This window comes from Littorina saxatilis, linkage group LG9 (assembly GCF_037325665.1).
Source record: "Littorina saxatilis isolate snail1 linkage group LG9, US_GU_Lsax_2.0, whole genome shotgun sequence".
NCBI classification, from domain to species: Eukaryota; Metazoa; Mollusca; class Gastropoda; order Littorinimorpha; family Littorinidae; genus Littorina; species Littorina saxatilis.
In genome coordinates, this window is record NC_090253.1 from 31,704,241 (window position 1) to 31,728,280 (window position 24,040).

The following is a 24,040-nucleotide window of genomic DNA, read 5'->3' on the forward strand; positions in this document are numbered from 1 at the left end:
TACAAAAAGGACAATTTAAAGGTCACCTCAGTGTCGTGTGAGCGTTGTTGCAGTAAAGCGCCCATGTGTCTGATCTCAGTGAACGGCTCACGGGGTACAAAGATACAGGAACTCATTCACCCCTCTATAGCGATCGTCAGCACAATATAAGCAGTCTCGTAATTAGTGACTGACAAAAATAGGACTACAAAATCTATGTGCTGGTTCCGAGTCTGGAACGGATCTCGAGGATGACAGGAACTTGATGTCTTCTCTTTACACGGGGGTGGGAGAAAGCGTGGGGGACCCTATTTCCGATCTCTCAAGCCCTCTCCACCTTATTCTCCACCCCACCACCCCTTCCATCTCCCTCACAACAAGCAAAGAGTTCCACGTAAATGGCCATATCAGTCGCAATGAGCCATCGACCCTACTATCCACCCTCCTCCCCCTCCTCCACTCCAACCCCTGGCAATGAGCCAAACCATCATTCTGTTGTTGTTTTTCTTTCACAATGGTCATGATTTTGCTTTGTTGATCCGTGCGACATTCTGCTGGTGTATGTTTTCGCTTGAAAGCTCGTTCGTTCCTTGGAATGGTTGGTCCGTCGGATAACTTTTCTTAAAGAGTGAACTTCTTCTTTTTTTCCCCCCTTTCCACAACACAGAACAGCAACAACAAAAAGAGAGAAAAAACCTCAATTTAAAATAAAATAAAATCATGAAGGCAAGCTGAGCCCTCCAGTTTCATCAGAATAAAACCCAAATAAACACCGAGCAGACTAATAATATATCAAGACAAACACAAGATTACACTCGCACTTTGCACGTCGTCGCTGTAATTCACAAACCTCGTATCTCAATGTTTGAGGTTTTGGAACTAAAACAATAGCAAGCTCCCTTATTTGTTTGCCCGTGTGGAGATAAAAGCTTGTAGCTCCAACTGCTTTCTAAAGTGAAGAAAAGTTCTTGAGAAGAAGACTCGTATCATCATTTGTTTGAAGTGAGCGGCAAAATAAAAAACACTCAAGTTAAAGGCACAGTAAGCCTCCCGTAAACCATCACAGAGCTCCCCGAGCGTCTACATATAGTACAAGCATACTTCTATTTGAACGCTCACCGAACGGGAACATCCTGGCTGCTTTCTGTCGAGCGTGAGAAATTTTCAAAGAATTTATTTTCGTGGACTTGGCCTCAACAGCAATGGCGCCTCGTTTTGGTGCTGGACGGCTGTTATGAATACCGGAATTCACGCCCGGACAGTAAGCCTCCCCTAAACCATCACGATCACAGATACTGTCAGGCTTTTACACACAGTACAAACACCCTTCCATTTGAACGCTCACCAAACGGGAACATCCTAGGTGCCCTACGTAAAGAGCGAGCAATTTTTAAAGAATTAATTTTGCAGATTGTCTCGAACACTTTTTGGACCCATCCAGAACTCAGGTCAAACATGAGTTACTTCCCTTCGGGTCTCATTCTATCGATGTAAACTGGCGATAGCCGTGAATCGATGATTATCAAAATGTTTTTGGACCGTGGTGCGTTTTTGCGCTAGACCTAACTTTTAAAATCTAAATAATAAATTGACAGCTTGTTACACAAACATTCTTTAATCATAAAAGAATTCTTTTTTCATCAAGACAAGATCAGTACAATTCGAAGTTGTGAAAGTTTGAAAAAAGAAAAGCCCGGAAGCAGGGTCACGCAAGGGTCGTAGCAGACGACGCCGGTTTATCAGTGCATATCGCCGTTCCTCTCAACAGTCAAAAGCCATCGCAAGAGTTCTTGTGAACCACAGCCGTTTGTTTCGTGCATAAAAACGTGCTATTGTAAATAGTCGCATTCAAATAACTAACTGACGACTACATTGTGAAAAAGGGAAACTGGATCACACGGGTTCACGATGGCTCAAGGGTAAGATAAACCACGCAAAAATAAATTCTTTGAAAATTGTTCGCTCTTTACGGAGGGCACCTAGGATGTTCTCAATCGGTGAGTGTTTAAATGAAAGGGTGTTTGTACTGTGTGGAAAAGCCTGACCGTATCTGTGATGGTTTACGGGAGGCTTACTGTGCCATTAAACTTACGAGGTTTTCGTGGCACACTTGGACGGAAACAATGTCATAAAATGACAGACACGGGCTTCCTGCTGTTGTATTTTTAGCATGCATGAAACAAAACTCGTATATATACCAATTCCCCCATTTGATAACAAGTTATATTTGAAGTGATGTTGTAGCTCAGTCCCACCAAAGTCAGGACTTTCATTGTATTCTAAATCATTATTATGCGCTCTCCCGCATCCGTTGCGAAGATGACCAACAGTGGTTCCAGTGCAACGTAAAAGATCCAGATCCAGATCCAGTCGGTAACGCGCTGGATTTGTATATTTGAAACGATGATGGTGGGCGGGGATGTAGCTCAGTCGGTAGCGCGCTGGATTTGTATCCAGTTGGCCGCTGTCAGCGTGAGTTCGTCCCCACGTTCGGCGAGAGATTTATTTCTCAGTCAACTTTGTGTGCAGACTCTCCTCGGTGTCCGAACACCCCCGTGTGTACACGCAAGCACAAGACCAAGTGCGCACGAAAAAGATCCTGTAATCCATGTCAGAGTTCGGTGGGTTATAGAAACACGAACATACCCAGCATGCTTTAATTCCTCCGAAAACGGCGTATCGCTGCCTAAATGGCGGGGTAAAAAAACGGTCATACACGTAAAATTCCACTCGTGCAAAAAACACGAGTGTACGTGGGAGTTTCAGCCCACGAACGCAGAAGAAGAAGAAGAAGCGATGATTTTACAAAAACAGCAATAATTGAGATACGAGGTTTGTGAATGACATCGACGACGTGCAATACTGTGGGTGTCGCTAAAACCCCTTGTCCACAATATAACGCCACTCAGTGTCTTTCGCGTGTGCTTCGCGCTGAAAGCTTTCTTCTCTGCAGCCATAAAACTCGCTCTACATAATGATAGATTTGGGCGCTTCCTGTGCATAAACCATCTCTGTCTGGATACACCGTCTCGGTTTGATCGTATGGGTTACAGACGGGCATGCTCTATCAACAGGGGAAAACAGAGTCTGGGCTTCTTGTTCTGTTTGGCTGTGTTGTTCTGTCACGTCAACCGGTGCTCAAAATGCTTTATCTCTTTCTCTCGCTCCCCTCCACACACACTCTCTCTTCCTCTCTCTCTCTCTCACACAAACACATGCACAAAGAGAGAGAGAGAGAGAGAGAGAGAGATAGAGAGAGAGAGAGAGAAAGAGACAGACAGACAGACAGACAGACAGACAGACACAGACAGACAGACAGAGACAGTGAGAGAGACAGAGACAGATAGAGATCAGAACTTGAACTGAACTGAACTTCCTCTTTTTGTTTACAAGGATAGAGAATACAAGCTGGGCCTTTTCTAACCAGATCAAAAACATAAGCAAGCAATCAATCAAACAGACAATCAAACAGACAATCAAACGGACAATCAATCAAACACACCAGATAACAAGAAGGGCAAAGCCCATACGACTCACATGCTTGACCTTTACATGACCTTGACCTTCAGCTAAACCTAGCAATGACATCATACACTAAGAACTGCTTTACACATTTTTCCTACCAAAATACATGTGACCTTGACCCAAGGTCAAGGTCATCCAAGGTCATGCAACACAAAGCTGTTAATTCAAGACATAGGAAGTACAATGGTGCTTATTGGCTCTTTCTACCATGAGATATGGTCACTTTTAGTGGTTCACTACCTTATTTTGGTCACATTTCATAAGGGTCAAAGTGACCTTGACCTTGATCATATGTGACCAAATGTGTCTCATGATGAAAGCATAACATGTGCCCCACATAATTTTTAAGTTTGAAACAGTTATCTTCCATAGTTCAGGGTCAAGGTCACTTCAAAATATGTATACAATCCAACTTTGAAGAGCTCCTGTGACCTTGACCTTGAAGCAAGGTAAACCAAACTGGTATCAAAAGATGGGGCTTACTTTGCCCTATATATCATATAGGTGAGGTATTAAATCTCAAAAACTTCAGAGAAAATGTGAAAAATGTGAAAAATAGCTGTTTTTTAGGCAACATTTATGGCCCCTGCGACCTTGACCTTGAAGCAAGGTCAAGATGCTATGTATGTTTTTTGGGGCCTTGTCATCATACACCATCTTGCCAAATTTGGTACTGATAGACTGAATAGTGTCCAAGAAATATCCAACGTTAAAGTTTTCCGGACGGACGGACGGACGGACGGACGGACGCCAGGACGGACGGACGGACGGACGACTCGGGTGAGTACATAGACTGAATAGTGTCCAAGAAATATCCAACGTTAAAGTTTTCCGGACGGACGGACGCCGGGACGGACGGACGGACGGACGGACGGACGGACGACTCGGGTGAGTACATAGACTCACTTTTGCTTCGCATGTGAGTCAAAAAGGCCTGAGAGAAACAGACAGAGAGACATAAAGAGAGTCATGAAATCAGGAAAAACGTTACCAAGAAAACAAGAGAGAAAAGATGTGCTATAAAACAGCACAGAAGCCAAACATAATGTACAAGTCGAGAGGACACAACACTCGGCGATCAATTTGACATAACGGAAATAACGAAGGGGTTATAGCGTTCCGAGAGAAAAATGTACTCACCCTTTTTCTACCAGCTCAAACACTGCAAAGAAAAAGACAAAGACACTACTTTATACGTTTTGCCAATATCAGTAAGTGAGCAAAATCAAAGCCGTAAACAACTTACTACTAACTCAAACAGTTGTCTTGCCTCTCAAACACCATCCACCCCCCATCCAACCCCCGTCCCCCCGTCCCCCCCCCCCACACACACACACACCATTACTACCATCACACATTCCCTTAAACTGAATTCATTCATCACCACCTATTCCCCCTGCAACCACGCCCTTTTAACCAATCCACCTACCCCTCCCACAGACTCACCCTCACTCCTATGCACATTGACTCACCAGACCACAACCCCCCTACCCGCAGGCGCACGCACGCACGCACACACACACACACACACACACACACACACACACACACACATACATACAGACACACACAAACACAGTTTCGACCCAACAAAACCCCAACTCACCCAGGTACAGGTTGTCTTCCTCAGGGTCATCCAGCACCTCCACGAGCTTGACGATGTTGGGATGGTCGAGCTTCTTGAGGATGGCGATCTCACGGTACACCCGTTCCAGCGGGTTGCTGGGCACGGCTCCCTTGCCCTCCCTGGTGGGCCGTGTCCGTCCTGCACAACAGGGAGGAGAAAAGGCAGAGGAATTACCGACTGTTATAAGACATATTCAGACCTTCTGGGGCCTCTCGGAGTGCTCTTTTATCAGCAGTTTCACACGACACGGCCTTTCACCTAAAACCTGCACTGGATAGCGCGACGCTTGCTGTCGGCAGCCCTCCGCTAGGAGTAAGCGACCCGAAACTCCCAGCAATGCGATAATCAAGTAGTGAAAATGAAAATGTGGTCGACGGGCTCATAAATTTAAGTAGCCCAACTTCTACGGCATTTGTGCTCTCAACAACTCTTCGTCTACATATTAGGGGGGTTGGTGGGAGGGGGGGGGGGGGGGGCAACGAATTGTGTTTTCTTGTCGGTCATTGTAAAATATCAGTTCACAGAAGGTACCATGTGGCGTTCAGCTTTTTTTCCTCAGATGACAGAGCGGGGAGACAGGACTACAGCTGTGGCTCTCTCCCACAGGTACGCGGACACAACGTTTTGTAAATATTCCTGGCCGTGGTACTTGACAATGGCTTTGACATAAGTCCTATGTTTGTCAAGATAAAATTAGACTGCGTCCGAGAAAGAACATAAAGCGTTGCCGGATAACGGGGAAAAAGAGAGGAGTCATGAAGTTTCTTATTTCGTTTTTACATTTAGTCAAGTTTTGACAAAATGTTTTAACATAGAGGGGGGAATCGAGACGAGGGTCGTGGTGTATGTATGTGTGTGTGTGTGTGTGTGTGTGTGTGTGTGTGTGTGTGTGTGTGTGTGTGTGTGTATAGAGCGATTCAGAGTAAACTACTGGACCGATCTTTATGAAAATTTTCATGAGTTCCTGGGTATGATATCCCCTGACGTTTTTTTCTTTTTTTTGATAAATGTCTTTGATGACGTCATATCCGGCATTTTGTAAAAGTTGAGGCGGCACTGTCACACCCTCATTTTTCAATCAAATTGATTGAAATTTTGGCCAAGCAATCTTCGACGAAGGCCGGACTTTGGTATTGCATTTCAGCTTGGAGGCTTAAAAATTAATTAATGACTTTGGTCATTAAAAATCTGAAAATTGTAATTAAATTTTTTTTTATAAAACGATCCAAAACTACGTTTATCGTATTCTTCATCATTTTCTGTTTCCAAAAACATATAAATATGTTATATTCGGATTAAAAACAAGCTCTGAAAATTATAAATATAAAAATTATGATTAAAATTAAATTTCCGAAATCGATTTAAAAACAATTTCATCTTATTCCTTGTCCGTTCCTGATTCCAAAAACATATGGATATGATATGTTTGGATTAAAAACACGTTCAGAGAGTTAAAAAGAATAGAGATATAGAAAAGCGTGCTATCCTCCTCAGCGCAACCGCTACCCCGCTTTTCTGGATTGTTAATTTCACTGCCTTTGCCACGAGCGGTAGACAGACGATGCTACGAGTGTACGGTCTTGCGGAAAAAATGCAATGCGTTCAGTTTCATTCTGTGAGTTCGACTGAGCTTGACTAAATGTTATATTTTCGCCTCACGCGACTTGTTTTCTTTGTCCCCAAGGTCGATGGTTTAATAAATCAGTCATTCAAGCAATCAATCAGTCGTACAGTAAGATTGTTCATCCCCCCCCCCCCCCCCAGTGTTTGTTCACGTACGCGCGCGCGTGTGTGTGTGTGTGTGTTTATGTGTGTGTGTCAGTGTGTATGCGTGCGTGCGTGCGTGCGTGTGTCTGTGTGTTTGTGTGTAATTGCTTTTGTCCTGCGTAATCTTTGCGTACCAGCGACAGGGAATAAACGTTACCATCTCACGGAATCCGTCACTCTCAATCTAAATCTAGCTCGTAACTATTACACGCGGTATAACCATGATAACTGTACACATGGTTCAATTACATTTATAAAGTTTGCACAAGCACAATCCTTATATGTCACCCCGTCATCTAAGCGATGTTTCAACATGCACACACAAACCTTCTAAAACTAAAGGTCACACGACAGCTACACACAATTTATTAGAATACACACAAAAATGATCTCAACAGTTGACATTTAGCTGCAAGATGGTTCGTCAATAAATGAAAAATGACAGTCATGATCACGATTAACATGAAACAAGATGGGGCGAAAGAAGATATGACAGTCGAGACAGTCAAAACTTTGAAAGCCTTTTAAATGCATATTACAACGAGTCATTTTTATTTTACAACAAAATCACGTTTGGTCTACTCGTTCTGATATGTCATGAGATGTATATCTAGGTCAACAGAAAATATATTGCACAGTGTGCGAGTACGGTACAAAACAAAGTTTACTTACGGAAGAAGCCAGCTTTTTTCATCAGTTTTTTCTTGGATAAAATTTTCATAGCCTGCAAAAGAAGATAAATGATCGATGTTATTCTCGCAGTCAAGTAAGTCGGTTGTTTGTTTTCATGTCAAGAATAATCAAACAAACAGAAAAACGGAAAACAGAAAGAAAGAAAAAAAGAGAGAAAGAAAAAACGAGTAGCGTAAAGCGATATCCAAACAATGAGTCAATCTGTCGACCAAAAAGCGACCAAGACCACGCGGACTGATCTCGGTAAATGAAACGTTGAATAAACATATAGCATATCCAGATATTTTTGGGTTCAAGAAATCATAAAGAATACAATGAAATCACCTGTGCGTCTGTTATTGCAAATCTAATTTGAAGTCGAATGTTAATCAGTAAATTTTTTATTTTGTTTTTTAGTTTCGAAGCTGAAATGCAATTCCATAGTCCGGGCCGATTCATAGAATATTTGACTAACACAAAACAAAAACAAAAAACAATTGTGTTTGAATCCAGGACATTAGGACCTATATGGTTCAACCTGTTCAACCTGTCCAACCCAGGTCCAACTGACCTATTGTCCTCTGAGTCTGGAAACAACACTGATCTTCCATATACAAAGGTTGCGGCCATACATCTACATTATTGGTCTTAATCGCAGACCCAAGACAGCGTGTATCTACCGCGCCTCGAGAAGCACAACGCGCTGTACGTGCTAAATGATATCCGGACAACCCGCAGTCATTTGTGTCCTGGGGTAAGGCGATACCTGCACCATCATTACCGGTAATTACCGCTTTCTTCGTGCTAACTATCCATTTCCTCTGTCTGGTTGTTAGTGGACTATCATCAGAACCATGCTGATAATCTACTCTTTTGGAGCTGTGTCTAGTTAAGGTTCTGTGGCACCGGCACGGTTGGCCTAATGGTAAGGCGTCCGCCCCGTGATCGGGAGGTCGTGGGTTCGAACCCCGGCCGGGTCATACCTAAGACTTTAAAATTGGCAATCTGGAGGCTGCTCCGCTTGGCGTCTGGCATTATGGGGTTAGTGCTAGGACTGGTTGGTCCGGTGTCAGAATAATGTGACTGAGTGAGACATGAAGCCTGTGCTGCGACTTCTGTCTTGTGTGTGGCGCACGTTATATGTCAAAGCACCGCCCTGATATGGCCCTTCGTGGTCGGCTGGGCGTTAAGCAAACAAACAAACAAAAGGTTCTGTGGCAATAAGTATTTGTTTTCTTGGACTGTTTATTGACGCGGTTCTTGGGCTATTATCAGATCCATACAGAAAATAATTATACTCTTGTGGAGCTGTGTCTAGTTAAGGTTCTGTGGCAATAAGTATTTGTTTTCTTGGACTGTTTATTGACGCGGTTCTTGGGCTATTATCAGATCCATACAGATAATTATACTCTTTTGGAGCTGTGTCTAGTTAAGGTTCTGTGGCAATAAGTATTTGTTTTCTTGGACTGTTTATTGACGCGGTTCTTGGGCTATCATCAGATCCATACAGATAATTATACTCTTTTGGAGCTGTGTCTAGTTAAGGTTCTGTGGCAATAAGTATTTGTTTTCTTGGACTGTTTATTGACGCGGTTCTTGGGCTATCGTCAGATCCATACAGATAATAATGATTCTCTTTTTGAGCTGTGTCTGGGCAAGGTTCTGGGGCAATAAATATATTGTTTTCTAAGACTGTGCATTGATGCGGTTCTTTGACAGTTCGTTATTAGTTCAAGACACCCTCCTTCCCGTCTAAACAATCATGTAAATCATCTGACACTCCTACAGACTGTTGCAATGCATAAAAGCATCTTTCCACTTGTATACATACCAAGGGTCAACGACCTGGCAGCTTTTTCTACAAAGTGGGCAATTTTTGCTGGATAAGTTTTGCTGGTTGACGAAGGTGTCAGGTACAACATTAATGATTTACGATACCGATACATGCACAGCCTGGCGGTGGCGTTACGATTACGTTTCTACTGCTGATATATGGAAGTCACCGAGACAGACTTCGTTCTCGAAAAATCTTTGTCACTTTCTTTTGAAACATGCAGAAGAAGTGACCGAGTTTTTACGTGACGCCATTATTCACGTTAAGACGTCCTTTCGAACTTTATTCGTTTTTTGACGTCAGAGATTTTTCTTAGAAAAAGAGGATCAAAGGGAGACGTCTCGTTGTTTTTATTTCTTTATTTTTTTTTATCGATATCGTATCTCTTTTATTTAGTAAAAATGCCCCGACCAACGAAGAAACAGCCAGGCTGTGGATTTTGGCCATATTATTATCAGGATGCTCGTACGTCACGTACAAAGCGTGAGCGGATCTGTGATGATTTACAAGATGGTCCAACGCAATCCTGGTCTAGACAAGACAAGACAAGACAAGACAAGACAAGAAGACAATTAAGACAAGAGAAAATAAGATAAGATAAGATAAGATAAGATTTCATATACAGAGTAGTCCTGTGAGGTTACCCTCGTGGGAATTCGGGCTGCTTTCTCACTTGGGTAAACGAGCTGCCATACAAGATCTACAAGACGGTCTACGGAGAAGACAGGTAATCTAAGTAAATAGAATTAATGTTTGTACAGCATGTTCAATCGTTGATACGAGTTAGTTCTACCAAGCTCATGGATCTCTCTTTTCAAAACTGTCTGCCCCTGTTTGTTTTTTGTTAGTTTGTTGTCTCCCCGGTTGTCTGAATTATGAAAGGTTCTTGTTGCAAAATGTTTTTATTCTTTCTGCTATAGGGAACATCAACCGATACAAATAACTGCTGATTCTAGGTGGCTCGCCTTTGACAATGGGTAGGCCTACATCAAAACTAACGAAGCAACAAGAACGGCGCATTAGCAAAACACAGAGCGCAAACAAGCTAAAACCAACACCAATCAAACAAACACAACTTTTTGACTTTAATCTTACAAAAGAACCCCAAAGGACATATAATACAGATGTTAAACACCAAACAATCAAACAAAGAAACAAATACACGTTGTATTAGCTAAAAAGAGGACAAACTCACGTAATGCACATCATCTACTTCGTTGTATGCGAGCTTGACGATTCCATAGGATCCCTGAAAACAGGACAGAAAAAAAGTAAAGGCCAAATCACACAGATTGAACACCGGTCAATTAACCGATGTGGGAACCGAGTACAAAGAGAAATAAAAGTCGTTGAAGTGCCAGCAATTACATTCTATGGTTTCGCAGTAAAGGGTTGCAAATTGCATTCATTCGCTCGTCCGTCCGTAACTTCGTTTGTTTGTTCTTCCGTTCGTTCCTTCGTTAGTTCTGTCTGTCTGTCTGTCTGTCTGTCTCTCTCTCTCTCTCTCTCTGGTGTTTAAAACTGTCAGCTAGAAGACAAGGCACCACAATCGACCTTAACAATCGATCAAGTGAAATACATTTGATTACATAGTCAGCTTCACTTCCGAAAACATTTAACCCTAATCCAACGCGACAGCGAGCGGAATTTTTGGTGGTGGTTTGGTTTTATTGAATTTGGATTGGTTGGTTGAGGCTGCCTTTTTTCATGCGCGTGATAGCAGAATGTTCAAGGGGGTTCATGATTTAAGTGGCACCTAACTTGCTAGTGTTTGTTCGTTCGCTTTCTTTCTTTCTTTCTTTATTTGGTGTTTAACGTCGTTTTCAACCGTTCAAGGTTATATCGCGACGGGGAAAGGGGGGGGGGGAGGGATGGGATAGAGCCACTTGTTAATTGTTTCTTGTTCACAAAAGCACTAATCAAAAAATTGCTCCAGGGGCTTGCAACGTAGTACAATATATGATCTTACTGGGAGAATGCAAGTTTCCAGTACAAAGGACTTAACATTTCTTACATACTGCTTGACTAAAATCTTTACAAACATTGACTATATTCTATACAAGAAACACTTAACAAGGGTAAAAGGAGAAACAGAATCCGTTAGTCGCCTCTTACGACATGCTGGGGAGCATCGGGTAAATTCTTCCCCCTAACCCGCAGGGGGAATCGTTCGTTTGTTTGTTTGTTAGTGTGTTGGTTATTTTATTGGTTTGTTGGTTTGTTGATTCGATGCCAAAACTCAATAGTTTGTAAATTCTACATTTCGTTAATACAGCTGAATTGAATGGATTCTAGGAGGAGGGGTATGAAGGCGACACTTAACTGTCCGAGGCATTTGCTGCACATTTCCGATATATCCCAGCACCCACCCAGACCGCTCACCTTGCCTATCTCGTCCTTAAGGCGGTACTGGTTGAGCTGCGTGAAGCCGTCCCCGTCCGACACCGACACCCGGTGCGTCTCCATCGTCGGCTGCCGGCGCAGACGGGGGGAGGCGGTGGGGGAGGCTTGGGGGGAGTAGGGGAGGGCGGGGATGATGGGCCGCTGGCCGGAGCTCTGGGCGGTCAGGCGGTCCTCCGAGTGGCTGTAGACAATCTTGGGGGCGCGCTTGACGTACACCCCGGCCAGCTCCCCGGGCATGTGGGTGTCGGGGCTGGAGCTCAGCACGCTGTAGGAGGCGCAGGCACGGAGGTTGCTGGCGTTGCTAACCCCGCCGCTCCTGCCGTCCCCGCCTGCCCCTGAGGAAGACCCCGCGGCGTCGGTGAGCCCCGGGACGTTGAGGTGGCCTGTGGAGTCCACCCAGGTCAGACTGTGGCGCCTGGAGATCTCCACGCCCTCGTCCTGGAAGAGCGAGTCCAGGTTGTCGTGCGTGGCGGACGTGGAGCTGCGCCCAGAGTCGCTGGTCAGGTTGGACTGTTTGCGCTGCAGTGGGAACTTCTTCCGCCCCTCCCCGCTCCCTCCCTCCCCGGCAAGTGACGTCATGCCTTCCTCCACGCCCATCACCAGGTTCTCCTTCCCTCCTCCTCTGCCCCCTCCTCCTCCCCCAGAGTCGCCGGGCGGGGCCTTGGTGGGCCAGGAGGGGTCGATGTGTACGGCGGAGGTGGAGGCGGTGGTGGGTGTGGGGGTGGGAGAGGAGAGGCTGGAGGGGCCCACGGCGTTGCGCTTGTCTGACGGCTCATCGTGTATCTCTGTGCCCTTGTACGACGGACAGTTCCTGCAACACACGATAAACATATACAACCATTAGACTTAGGACAGAATATTATCTACTTGGTTTTTGAAAACACACACACACACTCACAGACAAACACACACACACACACACACTACACACACACACACACACACACACGCACGCACATACGACCGCTACAATTGAACGCGGCATTGAAGAACTGACCGCCCGTCACTCATAACGTTCATAGAGAAACCCAACAGCCTCGGTATGCCTGTCACAACGAGGTCTGAACAAATACTGCTTCCATACTAAAACCATCTCATTCAGTATTAGTGTATTCTCGCGTCACACAAAACACCGGTAAGACATGAAGCGCGGTGGACAGGTGTGGTTCCCTCGCGGGAATGATGTTAAGATCTAGAGCGGGGAAGGGTGGGGGGGGGGAGGAGCTGTTCGAAGTTCACATCTACTTCATTATTTAGATTTTACGTTTCCAACCAGCCAAACTCTGTCCCCGGTTATGAAAAATATGCACAAGTGCGTCATCACCTACCACATAGTTGCAGCACACATATACATTCCACGTGGACAGGCAGCTATCAACATAACACCACTTGAATGAAAACAAGCAGTCCACAAGCAAAACAGGAGCCTATGTTATCCGCATGTAAAAAAGTAATTAAAAAAAATCAAAAAACACCATAATCAACAAAAAACGCCTAAGTACTGTCAGTTTCCCAACGTGCAGATACAATCTTAGGAAAACAACTCCACACTATATTCAGTGTATAGAAACAGAAGACACGCAAAACGACTGAAGGCAGAAAATCACTGCGTCATACAAATAATAATAATAATAATACTAGCATCAATCACAATTTCTTTTCTATCAGAAGCCAGTGGCGTTTATTTCCGGTTGGAAACTGTCCGCTCTGAACGACTTTCTCCACTGAAAATAATGGTCGGTCACAAACTGTTCACAACAAGGTGTTTCAAGCAAAAATACAGAATTAAAAAAAAAACCAAACAACTGATACGCTCAGGGGGAAAATCACTAACAGATTGACTGCTGATCAAGAATCAAAACACAAGAATGACTGTTATTAAATTCTTAAACGTCACATACATTCTTGTTTTTGATACAGTGACACTATCTTAATTATGCAAGACAATACTGCCTCGATGAACACACTTTCAATCCGACTTTTTCACTTGTACCTTAAGACCTCCGAAAATCTGAAAAATCAGGTCTTAAAAAGGAGGGAGTTTGTTTGCTTGTTTGTTTGTTTGTTTGTTCGTTCATGGGCTGAAACTCCCACAGCTTTTACGTGTATGACCGTTTTTACCCCGCCATTTAGGCAGCCATACGCCGCTTTCGGAGGAAGCATGCTGGGTATTTTCGTGTTTCTATAACCCACCGAACTCTGACATGGATTACAGGATCTTTTTCGTGCGCACTTGGTCTTGTGCTTGCGTGTACACACGGGGGGGGGGGGGGGGGTGTTCGGACACCGAGGAGATCTGCACACAAAGTTGACTCTGAGAAATAAATCTCTCGCCGAACGTGGGGACGAACTGACGCTGACAGCGGCCAACTGGATATAAATCAAGCGCGCTACCGACTGAGCTACATCCCCGCCCTAAAAGGAGGGAGTCTTAAAATGGGGGTAAATCTACAGAAGTTATGAACAGAAAATCTGAACAATCAAAATATTAAAAAGGAGGGAGTCTTAAAATGGGGGTAAATCTACAGATGTTATGAACAGAAAATCTGAGCAATCAGGTCTTAAAAAGGAGGGAGTCTTAAAATGGGGGTAAATCTACAGATGTTATGAACAGAAAATCTGAACAATCAAAATATTAAAAGGTGGAAGTCTCAAATTAGGGGGTCTTAATAGGGGGGTTCCACTGTGTCTGTGTACGAAACATTACCGACCAGGAGGTACACAATTACAGCAAATACGCAAACGCTAACCCTGAAAAAAAGCTTCGCACTGCACTACCTCATCTTTCAATAACATTTCACGATCACACCCTTTGCATTTTCACCTCACAGTCTCATCCCTCCATTTGCACTTCAGTTTCTCATCTTTCAATAACATTTCACGATCACACCCTTTGCATTTTCACCTCACAGTCTCATCCCTCCATTTGCACTTCAGTTTCTCATCTTTCAATAACATTTCATCACACCATATCGCGCAATTCATTTGCTTTCATCACACCGTTTCATATTTTCATTGTCTTATCTTTCATATCTATCAATCCATTTGCATGAGAACATCATGATTACACTGCCTTTCTCGGCAAAAACGATGAATTGTACGTTAAAATTTGTTTAAAACCAAACACTTCCCACGCGCAGGATAAGTGCATCGTCAGACATCAGAAGCAATAAATCCGTATTTACACTCAACAGGGACAGCATTTTCCCCTGACTTTCTATTTAAGAAGGAATCAAAGAAAAACAACACCCACTACGTTTGCGCATCGACGTGAGAAGGTCTTCTTGCGGATTCTCACTTTTTTTTTCTTTCTTCTTTCTGTCAGACTTTCTCTTTGCGAGAAAAACAAAAATTGTTGGTTGTGTTAGAAAAACTATAAAGCACTCTCCCTCTTGCCAAGACAGTTGGGCTCACCATCTCTTGTTTAGCCAGGCTGTTGCTGGGAATAGGACCATCCCTCTTCTTAGACACATAACACAAATCAACTTATTTTTTGCGAGAACAAAAATTGAAATAAAATAAATTTTATTACAATAAAATAATTTGACAAATTATTATTTAAGAAAAGACTGCTTGTTGTGGGGAGGTGGAACGTTTTTATTGATAATATTTCTAAAAAAAAACTAAAAAAACTACCACTGGCTTTGACAACAAAATTCCAACTGTGCACAAAGAGCACCTATGCTGTTCATTTTTGGAATGTGACCAAGTGGAGGGTTGATCTTGTCCCATGTAAAGCCTGACCAGATCCCAGACGGTGATCCGAACCTAGGAAGGAGGTTGCCTTAAACGAGAGTTCTGTGCAGCAACCTGTCTTTAAGAATATTACAACACCCACAGAACATCTTCTATTGGGTCGTATTTGGTCATTTGCAGATTTGTACACTATGCAGCTGCAACCAGCAGGGTATTATTACGGTAACAATCGCAGACACACAGAACAATCAACTTGTATACACCGGATGCATATCAGGTCAAATTACGCCGATTTTTCGCAGCAATTTGCGATATTTCACACAAACATTTCCGGGAAACTCTCCTAAAATCTGTTATTTCTGCAATTCCCCTACAAAAACGCTTGTGTCGCTCAACCACCTTTTCGTGGCGTATTATTCTCACATCGGGATGTCATCTTTTCGTATCACTTTCGCTTAATTGAGTCTCACGTGGATCCGACCAGGGAAGCGGTAGCGTGCTGATTGTGATGAATTGGCGCCATTTCCATACGGCGCATTTCCATATCTGATACACGGTGTCGCTTCCACTTGTCCTGATATCTCCCGACTTTGCCTTCACTAAATCCCACAGACAACGTGTCACCTGCGGCTGTTCTGGTTTATTTATCCTCTACTGTCTCCTTTGCTTTTTCCGCCACCCTTGGTCCTAGGTTGTAAAATTTGTTTCTGTCGGTTTGTGTTTTTGTCATCTGTGAAAATACGATTTGCTTCTCTTTTCTCCCCGAAGCGCAGCTGCGTACATTTCCTGAGTTGTCAAAACAATCGGCCTTCTTTAGACTAGTTGTTCAACTGGTGACATCCATCACCCATACGTTTCTCACTCAAGATAATACATTTGTGTATGTCCATTTTTGTTCGCTTTTCGCCCAAAACCTCAGGGTGTATATGGAACATCGGCTTTTCCATTGACATAAGAACATCATGTGTAAGCCAGACCTAAACTACGGACACTGTGAACTTCGCATGCGAAAACATGATTTGCTTCTCCTTTCTCCCTAAATCGCAGCCGCGTGCACCTCCTGCGTTTTGCATAATCACATCATGTGCCTTCTTCTTCCGCGCATCAGACACAGAAACTGTCTGCCTCTATTGGCATTTTTTTTTCTCCCAGCAATTTGTTTCAGCTTGTTTCCAACACACACAAAAAGTGTCTGTATGGGTACATTCTATTTTTCATTGAGACTATAAATCCTGGGGAGGGTGTTTGTGGTTGTTGTTGTTTGGGTTGTTGTTGTTTGGGTTGTTTTGTTGGGTTTTTGTTGTTGTTGGCTGTTTGGTCAACACCGTTTCTGTTCTTATATCTAATGTCTTAAGTTCGTTCGCACGCCCATCTTGTCCAAAATTTAAACTCACAAGATCTGTTTCTGTTGGTATGTCCAATATTTTTGTTCGTTCGCCAATCTTGTGCAAAATCTAGAATAACAAGAAACTGTCCTTCTCGTGTAAACCATCTTATCTTGTTCATCACCATGGAAACGTCCAGGCTTTTGCACGTGATACACGCATCCTTCCACTTTGACACGTACCAACACTCTACAGCCTGGCTGCTTCTTGTTGTGCACATTACGACTTTCCTTGCTGAATACCAATATATTTCGTCGCTGACACTAAACTGGAAACATTAATGTGTACAAATGTGGCTTTGAACAGTAAGCTGGCAGGCTGTTGATTGTCGGCATGTGCTCATCCTGTGTAAACGCCTGGGCGAATTAATGGTGATCTTCAAGATGGCTTACACGGCGAGGAATGTATCTGTAAGAGACTTATCTGAGATCCCCTGGCATGAACAACATATAATTATATGCGTATGTTGTCTTATTGCTTCCAAGCCCTGTAAGCCTAAAGCGAGAGGAAAAACCTTGAATTCATGATACATGTACTCACATACATCTGTGCTTTTCACCCCAAGTCTCTGTCACGCAATGAATACTACCCTTCTTATCAGTTCCAAATTGCAGACACCGTATTCCTAGCAGGTACCACGTCTGATTGAAGACAACACTGACAATCTCATCAGACAGCAATAAATGAATGTGGGAGCGTGTGATTATTTCATTTCTTCTTCGGCTGTCATTGTGTGATCAATGTCACGACCTTGGCTCGTTTATGGCTGCAGCGTGTGAATACAACCAACATCCATGATGGAAAAATAATAAAGAGTACCAGTGAGGAAAAAACCCACGAAGATAAACACAGAGATATAACATTCCACATGTCCATAAAAAGTCAGTAAGTTGTTCGTTATGACCTTATTCTCGTCCGGTAATGATCGCAAATAGTCCAAAGTTTGTACACGTATCAGCATTTGACTTAAAGGCACAGTAAGCCTCCCGTAAACAATCACAGAGCTCCCCGAGCGTCTACATACAGTACAACACGGGGGATAACCGGTCAAATGCCGAACAGAAGCCGAATGCCGCTCATGACACGTGTGAAGGCAAGTTTTGTCTGTTTTCTAGGTATTGTTTGATTTATGTCGGGATTTAAGGTAAGCTACTGATTCAGCGATGACTAAATTTGTTTCTCGATGCATAAAAAGTCAGGGAGCGATTGATATTTGCCCGTAAATATCCTTCAAAGCTGAAAATGTCCGCGATCGAGCACCGGAAATGGCTGTTCGATGGGTTTTGCAAGTAGAAATGTGCTTTATTTCACCAAATCAGCTCGTATTTGGTATGGGTACGGGATTCTAGAGGACGAAGGAGTCATAAGAGGTGCAAAGAAGTGCTATTTGGGAGTAGAATAAATCTTCCGAGACAGTAGACAAGAGAAGGTCATATTTGAGAGAGGAGCGCGTAGGCCGATTGTCTTTCCGACAAGCGAATGATACAGCAGATTAATCATTCGTTTTGACCAGAAACCTAGTCTCTAGTTTTTATGAATGAGTTTTTTAATTAAAACAATCACGAGAACTCTCTCGCTTAGCCTAATGGCTGTTCGATGGGTTTCGCAAGTAGAAATGTGCTTTATTTCACCAAATCAGCTCGAAAAATTTGACATCGGTTTGGTATATATATATATTTTTTCTAATCCTACCGCGAACTGGATAGCAGACGCGGCACGACTGTTGCACCACACTTTGAAGTAATCCCACACTTTGAAGTAAATTACTTCAAAGTGTGGGGATGTGCCCCACACTTTGAAGTAAACCCATTTTTTACTTCAAAGTGTGGGGGGATCTTCCCACACGTTGAAGTAAACTCAGTTTTTACTTCAAAGTGTGGGGGGATCTTCCCACACTTTGAAGTAACTTACTTCAAAGCGTGGGACTTTTGCATTGCCTGTTTGAGCCTGATGATTTTGTCAAAAAAATGGCAGTCTTTTGGATGAGTGAACAGAAAAAGTGAGCGAGCCAAGAAACATAGTGATGTTTGTTATCAGGCTTTAAAGGCATATGTACGCGCTCCCGTGTTTACAAAGTGTAGTTTGCCCATAATCGATGTCAAACGCACCATAAGACCATGTAATGACGATATGTCGCCATGCGCGGACCATATATATACATGCATTACAGCTTGTTCTAGCCTCTGAAAAAGTGAGGATGTCAACAAAGACGCGGAGTTATTTCCCTTGCGTCAACGCTACCTCTGTTGGCAAATCTATAAATAGGACGATCTAGATCAAAATAAAAATTCAAATATCTCAACATTTAAGGGGTCCTAGACCACAATATCTTGCAGGGAACTTAATTTAGCATGTCTCCAGCTGTGGGTAAAGCAATTAGCGTGTATAGTCATCGAGTACATATGGCTTTAAGCAATGTCCCATTGTTGAGTGTGACGAAAACTCGTGGTGACGATTTTAAAACATGTTGGGTCACGCATGGTCCAATCTTACATGGTCCAACCTTACATGGTCCAACATTACATGGTCCAACCTTACATGGTCCAATCTTACATGGTCCATATATATTATTGGACCATGTAAGATTGGACCATGTAAGATTGGACCATGTAAGATTGGACCATGTAAGGTTGGACCATGTAAGGTTGCACCATGTAAGGTTGGACCATGTAAGGTTGGACCATGTAATATTGGACCATGTAAGATTGGACCATGTAAGGTTGGACCATGTAAGATTGGACCATGTAAGGTTGGACATGGTAAGGTTAGACCATGTAAGGTTGGACCATGTAAGGTTGTCCATGTAAGGTTGGACCATGCAAGGTTGGACCATGCAAGGTTGGACCATGTAAGATTGGACCATGTAAGGTTGGACCATGTAAGATTGGACCATGTAAGATTGGACCATGCAAGGTTGGACCATGCAAGGTTGGACCATGTAAGATTGGACCATGTAAGGTTGGACCATGTAAGGTTGGACCATGTAAGATTGGACCATGTAAGATTGGACCATGTAAGGTTGGACCATGTAAGGTTGGACCATGTAAGGTTGGACCATGTAAGGTTGGACCATGCGTGACCCAACATGTTTTAAAATCGTCACCACGAGTTTTCGTCACACTCAACAATGGGACATTGCTTAAAGCCTGATAACAAACATCCCTATGTTTCTTGGCTCGCTCACTTTTTCTGTTCACTCATCCAAAAGACTTTGCCATTTTTTTTGACAAAATCATCAGGCTCAAACAGGCGATGCAAAAGTCCCACGCTTTGAAGTAAGTTACTTCAAAGTGTGGGAAGATCCCCCCACACTTTGAAGTAAAAACTGAGTTTACTTCAAAGTGTGGGAAGATCCCCCCACACTTTGAAGTAAAAAATGGGTTTACTTCAAAGTGTGGGGCACATCCCCACACTTTGAAGTAATTTACTTCAAAGTGTGGGATTACTTCAATCAATCAATCAATGAGGCTTATATCGCGCATATTCCGTGGGTACAGTTCTAGGCGCTCTGCAGTGATGCCGTGTGAGATGAAATTTTATACGGCCAGTAATTGCAGCCATTTCGGCGCATATTTACCTTTCACGGCCTATTATTCCAAGTCACACGGGTATAGGTAGACAATTATTAACTGTGCCTAAGCAATTTTTGCCAGGAAAGACCCTTTTGTCAATCGTGGGATCTTTAACGTGCACACCCAATGTAGTGTACACGGGGGGGGGGGGGGGGGGGGAGTTCGGACACCGAAGAGAGTCTGCACACAAATTTGACTCTGAAATAAATTTCCGCCGAACCTGGGATCGAACTCACGCTGACAGCGGCCAACTGAATACAAATCCAGCGCGCTACCAACTGAGCTATATCCCCTTCAAAGTGTGGTGCAACAGTCGTGCCGCGTCTGCTATCCAGTTCGCGGTAGGATTAGAAAATATATATATATATATACCAAACCGATGTCAAATACGAGCTGATTTGGTGAAATATAGCACATTTCTACTTGCGAAACCCATCGAACAGCCATTAGGCTAAGCGAGAGAGTTCTCGTGATTGTTTTAATTAAAAAACTCATTCATAAAAACTAGAGACTAGGTTTCTGGTCAAAACGAATGATTAATCTGCTGTATCATTCGCTTGTCGGAAAGACAATCGGCCTACGCGCTCCTCTCTCAAATATGACCTTCTCTTGTCTACTGTCTCGGAAGATTTATTCTACTCCCAAATAGCACTTCTTTGCACCTCTTATGACTCCTTCGTCCTCTAGAATCCCGTACCCACACCAAATACGAGCTGATTTGGTGAAATAAAGCACATTTCTACTTGCAAAACCCATCGAACAGCCATTTCCGGTGCTCGATCGCGGACATTTTCAGCTTTGAAGGATATTTACGGGCAAATATCAATCGCTCCCTGACTTTTTATGCATCGAGAAACAAATTTAGTCATCGCTGAATCAGTAGCTTACCTTAAATCCCGACATAAATCAAACAATACCTAGAAAACAGACAAAACTTGCCTTCACACGTGTCATGAGCGGCATTCGGCTTCTGTTCGGCATTTGACCGGTTATCCCCCGTGGTACAAGCATACTTCCATTTGAACGCTCACCGAACGGGAACATCCTGGCTGCTTTCTGTCGAGCGTGAGAAATTTTCAAAGAATTTATTTTCGTGGACTTGCTCCTCTACAACAATGGCGCCTCGTTTTGGTGCTGGACGGCTGTTATGAATATTCAATACCGGAAATCACGCCCGGACAGTAAACCTCCCGTAAACCATCACAGATACTGTCAGGCTTTTACACACAGTACAAACACCCTTCCATTTGAACGCTCACCAAACGTGAACATCCTAGGTGCCCTACGCAAAAAGCGAGCAATGTTTAAAGAATTAATTTTGCAGATTGTCTCGAACACTTTTTGGACCCATCCTGAACTCAGGTCAAAAATGAGTTACTTCCCTTCGGGTCTCATTCTATCGATGTAAACTGGCGATAGCCGTGGATCGATGATTATCAGAATGTTTTTGGACCGTGGCGCGTTTTTGTGCTAGACCTAACTTTTAAAATCTAAACTAAATTGACAGCTTGTTACACAAACATTCTTTAATCATAAAAGAATTCTTTTTTCATCAAGACAAGATCAGTACAATTCGAAGTTGTGAAAGTTTGAAAAACGAAAAGCCCTGAAGCAGGGTCACGCAAGGGTCGTAGCAGACGACGGTTTATGCATATCGCCGTTCCTCTCAACAGTCAAAAGCCATCGCTAGAGTTCTTGTGAACCACAGCCGTTTGTTTCGTGCATAAAAACGTGCTATTGTAGAAAAGCTCACATCGAGTCGCATTCAAATGACTAACTGACGACTACATTGTGAAAAAGGGAAACTGGATCACACGGGTTCACGATGGCTCAGGGGTAAGATAAACCACGCAAAAATAAATTATTTGAAAATTGTTCGCTCTTTACGGAGGGCACCTAGGATGTTCTCAAGCGGTGAGTGTTTAAATGAAAGTGTGTTTGTACTGTGTGTAAAAGCCTGACCGTATCTGTGATGGTTTAAGGGAGGCGTACTGTGCCTTTAAGACGACTCTGACAACACTTTTCAGTTGAGACGACTGTGCCAGACTGTGGATCTTGATTCACAACCCTACAAATATCGGCCAACAAGTGGGTGATACCTCGTGTGTGCTTCTGTCAAATTCACATAAAGTGCTTCCATCTCTCCTTTATTCACGCGTAAGATTGTGTGTGTGTGTGTGTGTGTGTGTGTGTGTGTGTGTGTGTGTGTGTGTGTGTGTGTGCGTGTGTGTGTGCGTGTGTGGCGTGTGTGCGTGCGTGCGTGCGTGCGTGTGTGTGTGTGTGTATATTTTATGAGAAGGGGGGGGTTCAACTCCAAATCATAAAGTTACGCTCACACTATATACGATATATACCGCTACCTTCAGATACGCTCTCTTCAAAGGCTCTCTCTCGCACGACTGTAAAGGCGCACAGCCAGCAAGGGCTTGAAGCCGGTTCCATGGACTTGCGGTGGTAACACTGACAGTCGGACCACTGCTTCGTCACCCGACTGTGGTTGTCAGAACACGGAGCTGGGGGAGGGCAGCCCTGTAATCGGACCCGTGCGAAGAGGCACAGTTTGCCGACTGAAATATTTTTCGTGATACCCGATTTTGTCGGATTACTGCATTTCATTCGCTCAACTGCAGTTGACCCGACTGTGTTGCTGACCCATGAAACCGACCCCTGCAGTAAATCAAACCTACCAGCAATCGTTCAGGCTTTAGTCTGTGATCCCTTTCTGTCTGATGGTTCCATGCAAGGGGTCGATCAGCGACAAACACCATCATCGCTCAGTCGACGCCACGCAGACAATGGAAATCGCAGGGAGATCACCACACTGCCAATGATTCAGTTCAACGACCCGGGGCCTTAAACCCTGTGATCAACTCAGGCACCTGGCCATTCACATGTACCATAACGTCAACGCAAAAGTGGCATAACCATATAATTATATGGTTCTCGAGCTTGTTTACATTCCACTGGGGCGGAACGATGTTTATGTGCTTGGTACGCTTCTAATCAGTAAAACGGTTATTATGGTTTATCGTCTCTTCAGCAGTCATTGCTAATCGAGACAGCAGTAAAACGGAAGCACCAGGGTGTTATAGTGTGGACTGTTAACCAAGGATCGTGAATGCACAGTTGGTAATGAACTTTGCTAATCAAATGGGATCACGAAATGGTCAATGAATCAGCAGACAATCCACGACAGGCAGCCTGAGATCCACTCGGCCTATGTGGGACAGGGCAGCTAGTGGACCCCTCCGATGCGGAAAGCTTAACCACGTGGACAGGGAATCAGCAGAAAATGTCTGGCCACAACATTCGATCCCCAGGCTACGGTACCTAACGACGGTCCTTTATTGAGACCGAATGTGACTTCGCGAAGACTTTGTGAAGTCTTTTTACCGAAAATTCAGTACCAAATCTTCGCCAAATGAATACCAGGCTTTAGGGCTTCATAATCTATGGAGTAGGGGTATCATCAGCAATCGATACAGAAACGTTGCAATCAAAGTGTACCAAATTAACCTTACCATCACTTGGCCATTGCCGCACCATAGAAGTACGCACCGGGACAGGGGGGTGGTCAAAA

At 43.7% G+C, this 24,040-nt stretch overlaps 1 protein-coding gene across 3 annotated transcripts in view; it reads right to left on the minus strand.

The window, feature by feature from the left end:
- Positions 1 to 24,040, minus strand: part of LOC138975880 (calcium/calmodulin-dependent protein kinase kinase 1-like) — a 187,971-nt gene that overhangs the window by 8,193 nt on the left and 155,738 nt on the right. For all 3 annotated transcript variants that reach the window (XM_070348654.1, XM_070348653.1, XM_070348655.1), the window contains 5 exons: positions 11,787 to 12,618; positions 10,600 to 10,653; positions 7,571 to 7,622; positions 5,111 to 5,269; positions 4,645 to 4,666 (listed from right to left, as the gene is read on the minus strand). In XM_070348654.1, coding sequence (XP_070204755.1) covers positions 4,645 to 4,666; positions 5,111 to 5,269; positions 7,571 to 7,622; positions 10,600 to 10,653; positions 11,787 to 12,618 — 1,119 coding nt within the window. The remainder of the gene's footprint in view (positions 1 to 4,644; positions 4,667 to 5,110; positions 5,270 to 7,570; positions 7,623 to 10,599; positions 10,654 to 11,786; positions 12,619 to 24,040) is intronic.